General features: G+C 36.6%; 1 protein-coding gene across 1 annotated transcript; it reads left to right on the top strand.

The window, feature by feature from the left end:
- Positions 1-4,009: 4,009 nt before the first annotated feature.
- LOC126483911 (28S ribosomal protein S17, mitochondrial) lies at positions 4,010-9,900 on the top strand. The gene is made up of 3 exons (XM_050107184.1): positions 4,010-4,352; positions 5,145-5,338; positions 9,307-9,900. Exons 1-3 carry the CDS (start codon positions 4,233-4,235, stop codon positions 9,473-9,475), a joined length of 483 nt encoding a protein of 160 aa, XP_049963141.1. The 5' UTR covers positions 4,010-4,232; the 3' UTR covers positions 9,476-9,900.
- Positions 9,901-16,665: the final 6,765 nt, after the last annotated feature.

Here is a 16,665-nt window from a genome sequence, read left to right as displayed (position 1 = left end):
TCATTTACATTAATTTATTCAATCACTGTAGCCACTGTTTCAATATATATCGAATTTAGTATCTTTGTATGTTAACAGTGTTCACCAAGTTAATAAATGTATTGAATACTACACTGACTGTCTTAATATTTATCTTATTTACAAAATACTTATATATTAACTATATCTATTCACTGCATGTATTTTCAGCAATTTATATGTACCAGAGATGAATACTATTTCATCCTGTGTAATCAATGGCAAAGAAAGGTTCTTGATTCTTGAGAAAAATATTGTTGAATGAGTTGATCCTGCGATTTGCAGACCATTTGTAATAAAGTGGGTTTGAGATTCTGGGACCTGTTTTTCTGCGGAGTGCTTTTAATAATGTATTCGCACTAAAACCTTAGTAAGGGAGTCTAAGGCATTAACTGTCAGTATACATTACATTTCATCACTAGAGAAACAGTATGCAGCAAAACAGGGTTCCAGTATAAAAGAAAACCATGATTTTGGTTGCTGTGGTAAATATAGTGGGACTGCCAATATATTCGGAGGCACAGTTGGTCACTGTGTCACTGTAAGCGGTAGGACGTATGTTTGTCACCAGTATGGACAAACCTAAACTTTGGGAAAATATTTGGTCAGAATTTCGTACCACAATTTTCTCTGCGTTTGGCTTCATAGTGGTGTAAAACTGTTGTTTTGGCGTAATATTTTCTACTTCAGGTGTTGTGGGCATTGTCGGTACACTTTCAATTTCTTGTTCTTTAGTCTCCATTTTTCTAATGGGGATCACTATTTTATGGCTGCAGTAATCTAGTAAAACATAGTACAAAGTCAGAACTGCTGTCTAAGAACACAATGTATTTACAACTCTCGAAAATCGCGAGTAGTACAAAACATGAACTGAACTCATGAACTGTGCCAGTTGGCGCAAACTGATATACCAAGGGATGATCCATTGTTTCAGTCAAACAGAATACACTAGACTCGAGACATCTGTCAAACTTCTACAACCACGCCACTAATAACATAGTCAGGTTTCCATAGACATGAAATTTTTACACATGCATCTCGCCACCATTACTTGCCTAAGTCAATTTACATGTGGAAACATACAACTTGCACTCTCTCGTGCCAACTTAGGTGTAAGTTAACGAAAGTTGAAAGCTATTCTGCTTTTTTGCACGATTTCACTCCTCCCCCCCCCCCCCCCAACGCCTTTGATCGTCAGCAATTGCAGGCAGAAATAGCTGCTCTCATTCTACTCTGGTTCATTGGATAGCACAGTTCTTATTTATGTGAACGGTTAGTGTGGTGCCAGAGAAATAAGCTTAGTCTTCATGTAGGCAAATAAATGCTTTATTAAGTGGCAAATTGTTCTTAAACAATGCGACAAGAACAGCTTTTTAGCATTCAATGACTCTCTATAATGACTTATTTCTTAGAGTAACACAACGTTATTTGAAGTGACGAATTGTATTAAAAAGTATTGCAGTTGAGTGTGTGATAGTGCTGAGGTTCATATTACTGCACAACAGTCAATACTGGAAAGCTATTTTTATTTCAGTATAATGATGATAACTTTTGGCTTTACTCATTGAGTTTAAATATCATAGTGGAATGGAAATTTATTTGTGGTCTTAGGGATTTAAAATTACTCTTGACATCGTTAAAATCCTATGCAAATGTAACAGTGTTCATATCGCTGCTACCACTGAGTAATAACTGCTCTGCACAGTAGCACACTGGTTACAAAATTAAGTAATGTACCAATAAAATAAACGTATATTTTCAGCACCAGTCACCAATCAGCACCTTGAATAACACTGAAAATAAAAACAAAGCTGGACTGTTAAGACGAAACCATACTTTCTGATGCTTCTTCAGTGTATTATAGATAGCATACAAATTATAAAATAGTGCTCTTTGGAATGCAATTGTTGTGTTGCAGTGACTTAAGTTGCCACATATTTCCGTTTCAGAACGAAACGTCGTCCTCGGCAGATAGCTCCCTTACTAGTCTACTGGATGTTCCTAAATCTTTCCTATTAGATGTCCATTTCCATACTCAACATTTGTGGGTCCGATTTTTGTTCATCAACGTCACTATGACCTCCTTGGCTAAAAACTGCTAAACACCCAAATGAATAATTTCACTTGTCTCCATCCCGCAAGTCGCATAAGTAACGTTTCCAACATGACATGTGGAAACGCTTACGTGCATTTGAGTGTAGTGGTGAGAGAGGGAAGGGATGCTGCATTTATAACAAATTCATGCCTGTAGAAACCCGGCTTAATTCATTTCTAAACACACACAACGATATATCTACATAGATATCTGTGTAAATGTCTGTTCATGCAACAGACTTCTGCAAATTTGGCCTGTTCACATAACACAAGTTCCAGTCTACTGCTCACCCTCCGTCTATCGGTGTAGAAAAGGAATTTCAGTGGAAAGCGACTACAGTGTCGTACAGTAACCTCAAAGGTGATTTCATTTATTCAGAAATGGACAAAATTCTGTTACAGTCTGTGTTGGCAGATTCTGTTGCTAAAAAAAATGCAAGAAAAATCAAGGAAACAGAAAGACAGATCAAAATGGTCTACCCAGTGGCTGTTTAAGTGAAGACATTTTCGGACATAAATGTACTTCACGAGTTACAGGGGGATGTCGACGACTGACGTAGTTATTTGTGGACGGATTTAGAAACGTGTACTCATATTTTGCCGCTCGTAACTCCTCGTATGTAAAGCGTGCACGAGGAGAGCAATTTAGCCACCTGAGTGGCTGACGGTGACATTAGAGAGTGCTGGCAATAGGAGCTATGAGGATATAGAATTTGCTACTGCAATTTCGAAACAATCATTGAGTGAAATCATACTCACTACAAATGAAGCTATTTACACTGTCCTGAAGGAAGATTTCATGAAAGCAACTTCTAAGTACTGTACTTCAATTCTGCAAAGTTACAGGTAATTTTTTTACAGTTTTAGACGTTTTTGAGAGAGATTGTATTCTTAGAATTATATACATGAACGATGAGCTATAGTTTAGTATGTTTCTAAGTAGAGATTTCCAACGACCTGTATGAAGTCTATCAACTACTTTTCCACCAGAATATAAAAAAATTGCTTTCTATATATCTGGAACATTTTACTTTTCATACTGTGGTAGTGAGTTCTATAGATCAGCTCTAAATCACTCCTGTTATGAACTACATACTATATTAGAAAGTAAAATATGTGTAATAATAACTATGTCCCCGAAGGTGCTGTTCCACGATCTTACATAATCAGCTTAATACAACATTCTGACTGCACTCTTCTTTAGAATAAATAGGGCCTATTTTTTTGCTACGCTATCACAACCCACATTAATTTATGCCATAGGATAGTACTGAGGGATAATATGCTACCAGTTTCCCCCAGCACCAGATCGAAAAGGCTTCGTTACCTTGCTAGCTCTTTACAGCAAACCAATCGCATGGCTCTTTTTTTTTTCTTTCTGTGCTGTTTCCCTATTTACCGTTGGGTCAACCTCTCGCAATTTCTCTGTTAGCAGAATTATAAGCAGCTGCCTTCTTATCCATATTGCTGTATTCCGGGCTTTTCATTTTCCACAAATATGTAGTACTTCTCTACATTTCGATAAATCGGCAGTCAACTCTCTAGAACACTGACGTGTACCTGCCACTTTAAAATTTATTATGCACACACAGATTAGAAATACCAAACAGAAGAAACAGCTTACTCAAGCAAGTTTTAGCGCCATATTAGCGGCGATCTAGTATCCAACTTTTCTGCGCAGACGTGATTTGAAGCCACAGATTTGAGCAGTTTTGCTCAAACCTCCAATCGCAATTTCCAGGTTTGCACATATCCAATATCTGCGCAAAACTACTGTTCACAAGCAACAATCTATCGACGCAGATACGATGTGTGCAGACATTGCGCAGACAGATCGTTGCGTGCGGACGAACCTTAAAGATTCCGGTAGTTTCGTATTTCGTTCGTATGGGCTATCCATTCTTATTAATCAATGTCAATGTGACATGGATCCTTCATTTGTGGGGCTAAGTGGCAGCGGCAAAGTCATATTGGTGGTAGATCGATAACTCGATGTCGATTTATGTTTTATAGTTTGTTTACTACTTTAGGCTCAAGAGTAGAGGGGTATTTTGTTTTGGACCGAAAGGGGTGTGTTGCGTGAGTCGCGAGTGGTTACAGTTTTGTTATTCTTGTAGATAATGGCAACAGGCGTTGTGAATAGATCATATTTATTGCTGGGACAGTGTGTTCCCTGCGTAAAGCGAAATGCGTCAAAATTTAAAGTAAAAAGAATGGAACTCGATAAAAATTTATTAATGGTAAGACATACAAAACGGAAATCATACTAGATGTAAACAATTACAAATCGTGCTAATGGATCACAGCACGAAAGTGAAGTTTTTTTATTTGATTGAATTCCAATGTTGTCGCGCCTGGAGTCAAATAGTTCAGGACAATATTTACTCTTGCTAAGAAGCTATCCAGTTTAATCGACTGCTCACCATTCAGTACATTTTCTCTCTGTTATTATTGGTTGGCGCGCATTTGTATTTAATACTGCCATGTTTTTACCAGTTCTTCACTGTAGTCTGTGTTAAAGTTGCCGGTAAATATCGTGCTTCCAGTTTCTCAATTTGTACAGCGCTCTCAGTATTTTGTATTGCACCAAAAGGTGATGCAGCAGCCATAGAAAAAGAAAACTTCTGATAGGTATTTTATTTTAGGGTCTACTTGATGGTTTTTTTTTTTTTTCTCGACCGTTTTCTTGTTTAGCCTATCGGATATCAAGTATTTTCGTTGACTCGAACGGATATGCAGTCCTTGTGCCCTGTTTGGTGACTGATTCTTTAGTGGATCCATGAAAATTCACTCTCTCTCTCATATATGGGCCATCCACATGCTGCACTTGTTCGTGGTCTGTCATATTGCTCCAAGTATTTAATCTTGGAATTACTGTAGGAGTGCTTCCATTTCACTTTCTGATTGTCACAATTTAATTTTAGATAGCAAAGACAAATGAGCAAAATGAATGTGCTGCTGTTACTTATTGCAGAGTAATTAATTGTTATCACTATGTGTGTTTCTTCAGAACTGACTGATTACTTTTGTAGTATTTCAGGAAAGATGAATACATATATGCACATGACCCTGGGAAAAAGTGCAAGACGGGAGATATAGTTTTGATACAACAACTACCACAGAAAATGACAACCCTTATCACTCATGAAGTGAAAGATATTATATATCCTCTTGGAGATATTACAGACCCAATTACTGGCAAGAAAGTTGTTGCTGATAAATACAGGTAGTTATAGAAAATAATACTATAATCTATAAATACTTCTTAACTTAATGGCAAAAGCTCATTCATCATTGTCCCTTTATTGTTGAGGATCATAGTCTCCAATAAATAAGCTCTGCATGTTTATGAATTAAATTTGGCTGGTCACTTCACCTGGTTCAAGGGAAATGTGAGATTCCACCCATCTGTTTTGACTTGTGTAGTAGGTGTGTTATGTGACAGTTTGCAGTTAATCCATGATACATGCACCAATGGACAGTGTTGCTGTACAGGACTAAATCGCTTAAAGCAGTCCACTTTATAGCAATCGCTGTCATAGTCAGAAAATATTTCTCTCTAAATTCACTAATACACCAAGAAACATTAACCGCTGGCCCTGTTCTGAATTTTAAGCGCCATCAACTTCTTTTGTTTTGAGAACAGCAATTTTTTTTTAAATGGATTTAGTTCTTGTTTGTTCTGTTTCTTTGCTGGTGTTGGGTTTAGAAGTGGTAATGGTTGGGTTGGGGTGGTTCAAAGGGAGGTAGGGGGATGTTGGGGTTGTTTGGAGGATTTGGTTTCACTTACATTGGGTGTGTGTGGGGAGGGGGGGGGGGGGGTGCAACCTAGTTGTATTTGTTTGTAACTAATTTTTTGTTTTATTTGGTTTTTAATGTGTTATTTATGGTTTGTTTGTTTTATTGTATAGCTTTTTGTTTGTATTTTAATTGGTCAAGTGAATCTGGGAGTTTAGGGTTTTCAGTCCGTGTGCAATTTTCAATTTGTGTACAATTTTGATATCACTGACTTTATTTGAGCTGTATAGGTGAAGGGAATTTTGTGATACTGCATTTTGGAGAGTGTGTGTGTGTGGTCCATTCAATATTAAGGAGTTATCCTCAATGACTGTTGTTAAACACATCTCCAACACTACAGTTTTTTTCACTGCTGCCTCCTCCACATCACAGCATGTCAGCAAAAAGCAAAAGTATTCCTTAAACACTACCAAAAATCTGATCTTTGCGTTCAGCTCCAATGTGTGGTCGAATCATTGATAAGCTGTATGTACAAGGGATACAAAAAGTTTTCTTTGGCACTGTATTTCAAAGGCAGTTGCCAGTTACAAAGTGTAAAAAGTCAAAAGCTGTAGACTTTTCAGTAACTCTGCTTGAGTAATATTGCCACTTGTTGATCCAAGTACATACAAACAAGAAAATAAAAGGTAAAATATTGATGGCCTAATTGATGTATGACATGCTGTTAAGAACTTCCTGTCTTAGTGATGTGTAAAAGATTAATTGTACACATCTGTTGTCCATATGAGCTCCACTGTAAAAAAATAAGGATTGGACCCGACTGTCAGTACTTTAACTTTTTTATGTACTGGAATCAACACATGCCATTTCTTAAAGGTTACATGTAAGTTTTTATGATTTCTGATGGAATAGTCCTCTGATATGGGATTAGTACAACACTTGTTCAACTAAAAATAAAATGAGTCCTGTTGTTGAAAATGGAGTTATAACTCTTGTGAAGCCAGTATGGAAATTAACAAATTTGGTAGCTTTATGATGAAAACTTTTTGTTTCATACAGTCTGAAGGAAGTATTGTTCTTTAAGGTCAGTAATGTCATTGAACAGTCTGTCTGTCTGTCTGTCTATAGTGTCATAGAGCAGTCCAATCATGAGGGTTGCAGACATTGACTTACTAACTCATGTGATCATCTATGTTGGTCATAGGGTTCGCTGTGATCAGTTCCTATAATCCTCACTAAGATGTAGTGAAGGGCTGTCCTCCCAGTTCTTAACAGAGGGTATTCTTTGGAACCTTAATAGTGACAACGATTTACTTGCAACTTATAGAAAATAGGTACATTTTTCAGAGTTTTACTTCCCTTCAAACTAGTGAGCAGCATTGTGTATAATCCATTGCCAGTGATGTGGAAGGTGTAGATTAGCCTTAGAAGTGCTAGTTGTGTTGATAGTTTGAGAGGACGTTCTGAAGGGAATGCCATGAAGTGCTTGCTTTATCTGAGGAATCAGGTTGAAGTCACAAGAGCTTAAGTGCGGAGAGTGTGGTGGATGCTACTGCACCCTCCCCCCCCCCCCCCCCCAAATCCCTTTGATCAAACAAATCAGCCGTAACCTGTGTCGTATGCAACCGAGCATTGTCCTACAAAATGATGGGTGGCTCCTGCAGGAAGTGTTATTGCTTCTGTCTGCAAGCTGGTAACAGGCTGTGTTGCAAAAGTGAACAAGTTAGAGAAAGAAGTGATGATGCTTTCTGCAGGAACATCCCATCGTTTTGCTGGACAGTGCTTGGGTGCTTATGGTGAAAGGTGTGACTGAATGGCTTGAGTGATGGGGCGGGCTGTGGAGTGCTGTGCTACCGCTACTCTCCCTGGACTTAAGCGCTTGTGACTTCACCTGATTCCTAGCAAGTGTACCGGTATGAAATGAGTGTTAGGATACAAATGTGTTGATAGGGAAGATTTGTTGTGAACGAGCTTTAATTTTTTTTTATATTTTTTATTTATTTTTTTGTTTGCTTGTTTGGTTGGTATGACATCTGTCAAAGATATTTAGTATACATCAAGTCATGAAACAAACATCATCATATGTTTTCATCGTGTTAACAATGTCGAATTTTGTACCAGAAAGTGATGATTTGCTGAAAGCATTATTTTTTTGTTTTCATTTGAAAAAAAGTACTGCAGAGTCGCATCGAATGCTTGTCAAGGCATATGGTGATCAAGCTCTATCAGAAGCAACATGCAGAAGATGGTTTCAACGGTTCAGAAATAATGATTTTGATGTAAAAAATGAAGAACGTGGAAGACCACCAAAAAAGTTTGAAGACGCTGAATTGCAACCAATATTGGATGAAGATGATACTTTGAGTCAGAAGCAAATGGCAGCAATGCTAAATATTGCACAACAAACAATTTCTGACTGTTTGCAAGCTATGGAAAGATCCAAAAGTGTGGAAAATGGGTGCCATATGAATTGAATGGAAAACCGAAAAACCATTTGTCAAATTTTGCTTCAAAGACATGAAAGAAAATCAATTTTGCATCAGATTGTTACTGGCGATGAAAAATGGATTTAAGAATCCTAAACGGGAAAAATCATGGGTTAATCCGGGACAACCATCAACATTGGCTGCAAAGCCAGATCGATTCAGCAAGAAGACAATGCTCTGTGTTTGGTGGAATCAGAAAGGTGTGGTGTATTATGTTTCTAAAACCTGGTGAAACTGTGAATACTAATCGCTGCAGACAGCAAATGATCAATTTGAACTATGCATTGATTGAAAAAAAGACCAGAATGGGCTAGAAGACACGGCAAAGTAATTTTTGTACACAACAATGCACCTGCACACAAAGCAAAACTGGTTCAGGATACAATCAAAACACTTGGCTGGGAGCTGCTACCCCACCCGCCATATTCACCAGACTTGGTCCCTTCCGACTACCATTTGTTTTCATCAATGGGACACACACTAGCTGAGGAACACTTCGATTCCTACGAAGAAGTCGAAAATTGGGTGTCTGATTGGTTTGCTTCAAAAGACGAACGTTTCTATTGGTATGGTGTCCACAAATTGCCAGAAAGGTGATCAAAATGTATAGAAAGCAATGGTCAGTACTTTGAATAAAATGTTTTTACTTTTCAATTGAAAATTAGTAAGATAAAGCAAGCACTTCATGACATTTGCTTAAAAGTGTTACAGTGATTCATCAGACAATAGACCAGTCCACTCCAAATTATCAATACAACTGCTATTGCTAAGGGTGTCCAACAACTTCCACATCACTTGTAACATGTCATACATGAGTCTGGTAACTTCTATGAATGACATTAAAACTTAAAAACAAGTATCTATTTTGTATAAATTGTAAATAACTTCCATACATTATTTGTTTGAGAGATCACATGTTTAGTGTCATTGTATGTAATTAAAAATTTCTTAATTATTTTTTGCTTTATAGGGATGACATCAGCAGAGCAGCTGAACTTTTTGGAAAGAACGATGATGCCTTCTGTTACGAAGATGCTCCAGAACGTGGATGGCAGGAAGACAGGAAAGATTTCACACACAGGAGGAGTTACATTAAATACCATGTATATGACAATGATAATCAGCGTTACGCAGTTTAGTGCTAGATTATAATTTCTAGTGTGTCTGCAGGTTGAGACTTCAGAGTTCATGTACTATATGTGGTGATTGTTGTTGCTGATTCTGTGTATTTCAGGTGTTTTCTTCCCTCTTTCACCAGTTTAAATTTGCAGTATACAAATTTTGCCTTCACTGGCAGTTGTTATTGTTTTCATGCCAATACATTCATTATTTTGACTTGTCTGAATACATGGAGTGCATATATAATGGTGACACATAATGAGGTGATCTGTTTTTACAGTGAAAATTCAGAGAATTGTAGATTTTTGCATTGTAATGTAACAAATGTAAATAAACTCTTTAGTTATGTAATACCTATGTAAAATGATTCTAATGTGATGTAGTGTGGTATTCCAGAACAAGTAATATGAATGTTTTTTGTGGTTTAATAAATTATTTAATTCAACTACTTGCTTTTAACTAAAATGTCCTGAATGATTCAGGGATCCTCCCATCTCGTTGAGTCGTAATCCATATGCAGCCTTTTTCCTTCACCTCCTCTCTTTCTGTCCTTCCCCCCCCCCCCCCCCCCTTTCTTTTATAGTTTTGTTATTATTACTGAGTTTAAATCCTATTTTCCGTTACTCAGTCACACTTTTGTGCGTCATAGATGCTGTTGTGAGGAGGATCCCTCAGTTACGTGGAAAGAATTAGAATACACACCGTATGAGAAACACAGTTATGATGAACTGCTTCTGTAGTGTTTTGGAGGCAGGATTCTCTAAACTGCTGACATGCTCCACAGGCGATGGGTTCATCTTTCAAGATGGTAATGTAGGAGCACTGTGACCATCTTGCGAACATCTCCTCCAGGAGAAAGGAATCAACCAAGTAGATTTGTTTGTAGTAATTTCTGGCATGAACCCGAATGAGCAAGCCTTGGACCAGTTGAAACTTGCAGCACATCATTGTTGTGCACCATATGAGCCTAGGAGGCAGCCATTGAAGGAGACAGGCTTGAGAAATAACACCTCTACCACCTCACAGAAATTGTGCCAAGGAGGATCTGATCATGTTACACCGCACAGGGTGGAGCAAAATGGTATTACATTTCACCCAGCAACAGAGTTTGATTTTACAGATGTGCACTTCCGAACAGACTGGTTTTACTTTCATTACTGTTTTGGGTCTTATCCTATTTTCCCTGCTTTCAGTGGCTGCAAGCTTAGACATATTTGCAAATGGTGAAAAATATCTCATGATCAGTTTACTTGAACAATTTATGGAGTCATTTTGTTACAATCAGCATTTGAGGTTCTGTATTTGAGAATAAGTTTTAAGTAGTATGCAGTATCAGTTATCTTTATTACACCAGAACATTCCGGGACTCAGAAATGAAGTTGATGAAGTACTCATTTGTATTGATGAAATGAATTCATCTCACCTAATTGACATAATCTGCTTCTCTGAACATCAAGTGACCACTGGTATATATATGTTAGACATTTCAGGATTTAAGCTAGCTTCCTACTTCTGCAGAGTAGATATGGATGGAGGAGTTGCTACATTTGTTAAAAGCTGCCATAAATTTAAGAACACTGACATTCGGTTTAGAACAGCATCTAGAAGCGTGCAACAGAAGTAGAGTTCCGTAACAGATCCTATATAATAGTAACTATTTACCGAGCACCTGCAGGAAATTATAGCCTATTCATAAATCATCTAGAAGCTCTTTTGGGTTATTTAACAGGAAGAAACAAAGAAATTTTGATTGCTGGTGACTTTAATACAGATTTTTCTAATGCAATCTTCCAGTAAACATTTACTGCAGTTAGTAATGTTGTCTTTCAATCTAACTCACACTGTAAACTTTCCAACTAAGATCACTAAATCCTCAAGGACAGCCATTGATAAAATTTTTATACACAAATCAAAGGGACAAAATCATATCATAAAACCTGTAATAAATGGACTATCAGATCACGACATGCAGCTCGTTGTTTTAGATGTAAATTCGAAGCAGATTATCAAGACTGCTAACTCTGAGTACGGGAGAGTAGTCAATCAACCAAAAATTGAGAGTTTTAGAAAACTGCTCAAAGATATGAACTGGAAAGATGTTTATAGTGCTCATGACATGAATGAAAAATATAACACATTCATGTACAATGTCAGTACCATGTTTGAAAACTGTTTTCCTCTAAAAGTTACTCAAATTAAACAGAAGTCTTTAATAAAACCATGGATTACAAAAGGAATAAAGACTTCCTGTAAGACAAAAAGGAAAATGTATCTGTCAACCAAGAATAGTTCCAGTGCTGATGATTTAGCTAAATACAAGGAATACTGTAAAATATAAAAAAAAAGTAATTCAGACATCTAAACAAATGCACTACAAAAAGAAGATAGCAATGTCAGGGAACAAAATAAAAACAATATGGGATATAGTGAAGGAGGAGACTGGTAGAACCAGAAAGGAACAGGAGCAAATAGCATTAAGGGTAGATGACACATTAGTAACAGATGGGCATAGTGTGGCAAATCTATTTAACAAGTACTTTATATCCGTTACTGATGAAATGGGATTGTCAGGATCAGTAAATTATGCCCTTGAATATCTGAAACTAGCATTTACAAATAGCTTCAGGTCCATGAATATGTCACTCACTTCACCAAAAGAAATAACTTCCATAATAACTTACAATGAAATATCAACAAAGTTAATTAAGGCATGTTCTTGTGAGTGTAGTACAATTATAAGTTACTTGTGTAAGCAGTCAATTATAACTGGGACGCTTCCTGACTGGCTAAAACATGCAGATGTAAAGCCTCTATTCAAGAAAGGGGATAAAGAGATACCATCAAACTACAGACTGATTTCACTTTTGCCAGCATTCTCAAAAATTTTAGAAAAAGTAATAAATATAGGCAGCTTCTCAACCATCTGACCACAAATAACTTATTATCAAGAACACAGTTTTGCTTTCTGAAGGGATCTGATATCGAGAAGGCTGTTTACACCTACAGTGAAAATGTACTTAATTCATTAAATAACAAATTACAAGCAGCAGGTATTTTCTGTGATTTGTGAAAGGCATTTGATTGTGTGAACCACAACATTCTTTTAAATAAATTAGAGTTATATGGTGTAACAGGCAGTGCTGCAAAATGGTTCAAGTCATACCTCGCTAACAGGAAATAAAGGGTGTCAGTGCAAGGGACTAGTGAATTAAGTCATCATCAGAATGGGAAGAAATTACATGTGGTGTCCCACAAGGATCTGTCTTAGGGCCATTGCTTTTTCTTGTGTACATTAATGATCTCTCATCAGTTACATTGCCAGAAGCAGAGTTCGTTTTGTTTGCAGATGACACAAGTATTCCAATAAATAGTATGTCGAGTGTAGTTCTAGAAAAATCTGCTAATGATATTTTCATGGATTTTAATAAATGGTTTAAAGCCAACTCACTGATGTTAAACTTCGAAAAGACTCACCATATGCAATTCAGAACCTGTAAGAGGTTTGCACCCAGCATATACATAAAGTATGAAGAAGGGCAGATAGAAGAGGTTGACAGTCTTAAATTCCTGGGGTTACAAATTGATAATAAATTCAGTTGGGAGGAGCACACCACAGAACTGCAGAAACGCCTTAACAAATCTGTATTTGCAATTCTAGTGTTAGCAGACATAGGCGACATAAAAATGAAAAAGCTTGCATTCTTTGCCTACTTTCATTCCATAATGTCATATGGTATAATGTTTTGGGGTAACTCTACAAGTCAAACAAAAGTTTTCAGAGTCCAAAAGCGTGTAATACTTATTCTTTGTGGAGTAAATTCATGGACGTTCAGTAGAAACCTCTTCAAAGAACTGGGTATACTAACTACTGCCTCTCAGTATATTTATTCCATAATGAAATTTGTCCTAAATAATATGTCTCTTTTTTCCAACAAACAGCTCAGTTCATACATACAATACCAGGAACAAAAATGATCTGCACAAGAACTTCAAAGCACTTACTTTAGTTCAAAAAGGGGTCCACCACTCAGGAACACTCATCTTCAATAATTTGCCAGCACACACAAAAAATTTAGTTACAAATAAAGATCAGTTTAAAAGGAGTCTGAAAGACTTACTAGTGGCTAAGTCCTTCTACTCCATTGATGAATTTTTTAATAGAAACAAATGATGTACTGTATATACTCATACCATTAGTATTGTTATTTCAGCTTTAAAAAATGATGTATTGTATATACTCATACTATTAGTATTGTTATTTCAGCTTTTTTTTAAAAAAAAAGACATGTTCCACATCCATGAGGATCTCCTTAGCACGGATCTATGGAACGAAAAACTAATCTAATCTAAAGTGGTTGTGGAATTGCTACATAAGGGAATGACATGCAATGTATTGAACTGTTATTGTGTTTGTTGCATTGTCTTTGTTATTTTCTGTGGGTACACCCACAAGTACAAAATAATGAAAATTCCTAGACAGAGCAATATGTAAAATAAGGAAAAGGCAACCAATCAGCACTGTTCCACTATACATGAGTGGCTGCCCTTCCCTTATTATTCAGCCAGCATGGAATTTTACTAATTTCAATACCAAAAAGTACTCCACTAATTTTGTCACAGTACTTTAATTACATGGTAACCACACTGCAAAAACCACACTTTTGAAATATGATTTATCATTGTTATCAAAGTCTATCAGCATTTCATTACAATGACAGCATTTTCAAACATTTTCCTGTGTAGGGATGATATGGTTTAAGATTGTCCCTATCTGAACAAGCACAGTAGGGAATGGAGACACGGTGTGGCAACAGTGGACTTTCGAGAGGTGGGCCCAAATGCTGCCGAGTTTGTTTTGACTACGCTGCAGAAGTGTTGCTGGGAAGCCTTTACACATCCTCCATGCAGTTCCAATCTCTCTTCATGCAATTTCCAAATTTTTGGTGCCCTGAAGAAAGATTTTCATAGCCCTCAATTTGCTTCAGGTGGAGAAGTGCACATCTGGATACAATTATGGTTCCATAGTGTAATAAATCTTACCTCTTCAGAATTTTTGCATGTCAATTGAAATGTTCAGTTCCGTTCAAATTTTGGCCAGATGGGTTAATATTCACACTTAAATTATATATGCTATGTCTGGAGATATTTTTGCATATATTTAAAACACTATTTTTCTGATAATATAATTTTAATTTTCATATTGATCCATTTCACATCGATTTTGGACCATAAAAGTTAGTAATTACAGTTGTCAACTTAAATGATATAAGAACTACTTTACAGTAATAATGATATTATTATGCTTCAGTTTTCATACAAAATCTTTGTTTTCATTTATAATTTTTTAAAAGTTTACTATCGATAATATAATTACAGGAAGTGCTATTTTTCATATTGTCAAAATTTGCAACCTTTGTTATGAAACTTCAGGCACATAAATCTTCACGTAAATAATTATTTTCATAAAGCATAATGTAAGTTATATATGAAAAGCAATTCCAATTAAGACAGTTATGTTTTTACTAATTTGGGTTATATCCTACATTTATAGGATGATCTGAAAGCTGTGTTCGTAATACATATAGAAATTTTAAGCACCAGTGTGGTTTCAGTAGCGTGTTCAGTGTTAGTTTCAGTAACTAATAGTTGGTCCATGTAGCAATCTGAGGAGTTATGGTCCTGGTCTTGTGTAAAAGCACTGCAGAATGTTGGTTTATGAACAAGTATGGTAGTAAAAAGTGTTCCAAGAACTTATAAATAAATATAGATAATCATAAAAAGCAATAATAATTATCCCACAACTTGTCATTGAAACACCTTGGACCAATAATTCTGTAAAGTTTATGCATGAACAAAGAAGACACCTTAGACAACAAGATAGCCATTTCAATATAAGTAACATTTATCTGCTAATACATTGTTCTAACTTTCTACACATTCAGCTACATCTATACTCTGCCTACCTCCATGAGGTGCATGGCAGAGGGTATGTCCCACTGTACCAGTTATTAGGGTGCAGGAAAAATCATTCTTTGAATGCCTCTGTGCATGCAGTAATTATTCCAATCTTATCATCACAATCCCTGTGTGAGTGACACATAGGTTGTTGTATATCCCTAGAGTAATTATTTAAAGCTGATTCTTGAAACTTTATTAATAGACTTTCTCAGGATAGTTTACGTCTGTCTTAAAGAGTCTTCCAGCTCAGTTCCTACAGTATCTCTGTGACACTCTCCCATGGATAAAACAAATGTCACCATGTGTGCTGTCCTTCTCTGTACAGGTTCAACATCCCTGATAGTCCTATTTAGTAGGGGTCCCACACACTTGAGCAATATTCTAGAATAGGTTGCACGAGTGATTTGTAAGCAATCTCTTTTGAAGAGTGATTGCAGTTAACCAGTATTCCACCAATAAACTGAAGCCTACCACCTGCTTTACCCACGACTGAACCTACGTGATCATTCCATTTCATATCCATACAGAATGTATATGTATGTGTTGCCCAATTCCAACAGTGACTCATTGATATTACAGTCATAAAATAGTACTTTTTTCATTTTTTGAAGTGCACAATTTTACATTTCTGTACATTTGGAGCAAGTTGGCAATCTTAGCATCACTTTGAAATCTTATCAAGTTTGGAGTGAATACTTATGCAGCTTCTCTCAGGTGGTACTTCATTATATACAACTGTGCCCTCTGCAAAAAGCCTGATTTTACTATTAATATTGTCTGCAAGGTCATTCATATACAACATGAACAACAACAGTCTGAACACACTTCCCTGGGGCACACCCGAAATTACTTCTACATCTGACGATGACTATCCATGCAAGATAACATGCTGTGTCCTCGCTGCCAAAAAGTCTTCAATCCAGTCACAAATTTCACTTGATACTCACACTTTTGACAATATGCATAGGTGCGGTACTGAGTCAAATGCTTTTCGGAAACCAAGGAACACTGCATCTACTTTGTTATCTTGATCCGAAGCTTTCAGAATATCATATAAGAAAAGTGTTAGTTGGGTTTCACATTATCGATGTTTTCAGAACTCATGTGTTTGGCACTGAGGAGGTCATTCTGTACAAGACAAATCATTATTTTTGATCTCAGAATATGTTCTAAGATTTTACAACAAATCAATGTCAAAGGTATCGGACAGTAATTTTGTGGTCCACTTGTACTGCCCTTCTTGTAGATGGGT

The sequence above is a fragment of the Schistocerca serialis genome, chromosome 6, assembly GCF_023864345.2.
Source record: "Schistocerca serialis cubense isolate TAMUIC-IGC-003099 chromosome 6, iqSchSeri2.2, whole genome shotgun sequence".
NCBI lineage: Eukaryota > Metazoa > Arthropoda > Insecta > Orthoptera > Acrididae > Schistocerca > Schistocerca serialis.
Note: the sequence above shows the minus strand (reverse complement) of the source record. Positions and strands in the feature narration are given on the sequence as shown.

Coding starts and splice junctions, on each gene's coding strand:
- LOC126483911 (XM_050107184.1), top strand. CDS start 4,233: ATGGCAACAGGCGTTGTGAATAGATCATATTTATTGCTGGGACAGTGT. Junction 4,353..5,144: donor TCGATAAAAATTTATTAATG/GTAAGACATACA, acceptor TTACTTTTGTAG/TATTTCAGGAAAGATGAATA. Junction 5,339..9,306: donor GTTGTTGCTGATAAATACAG/GTAGTTATAGAA, acceptor TTTGCTTTATAG/GGATGACATCAGCAGAGCAG.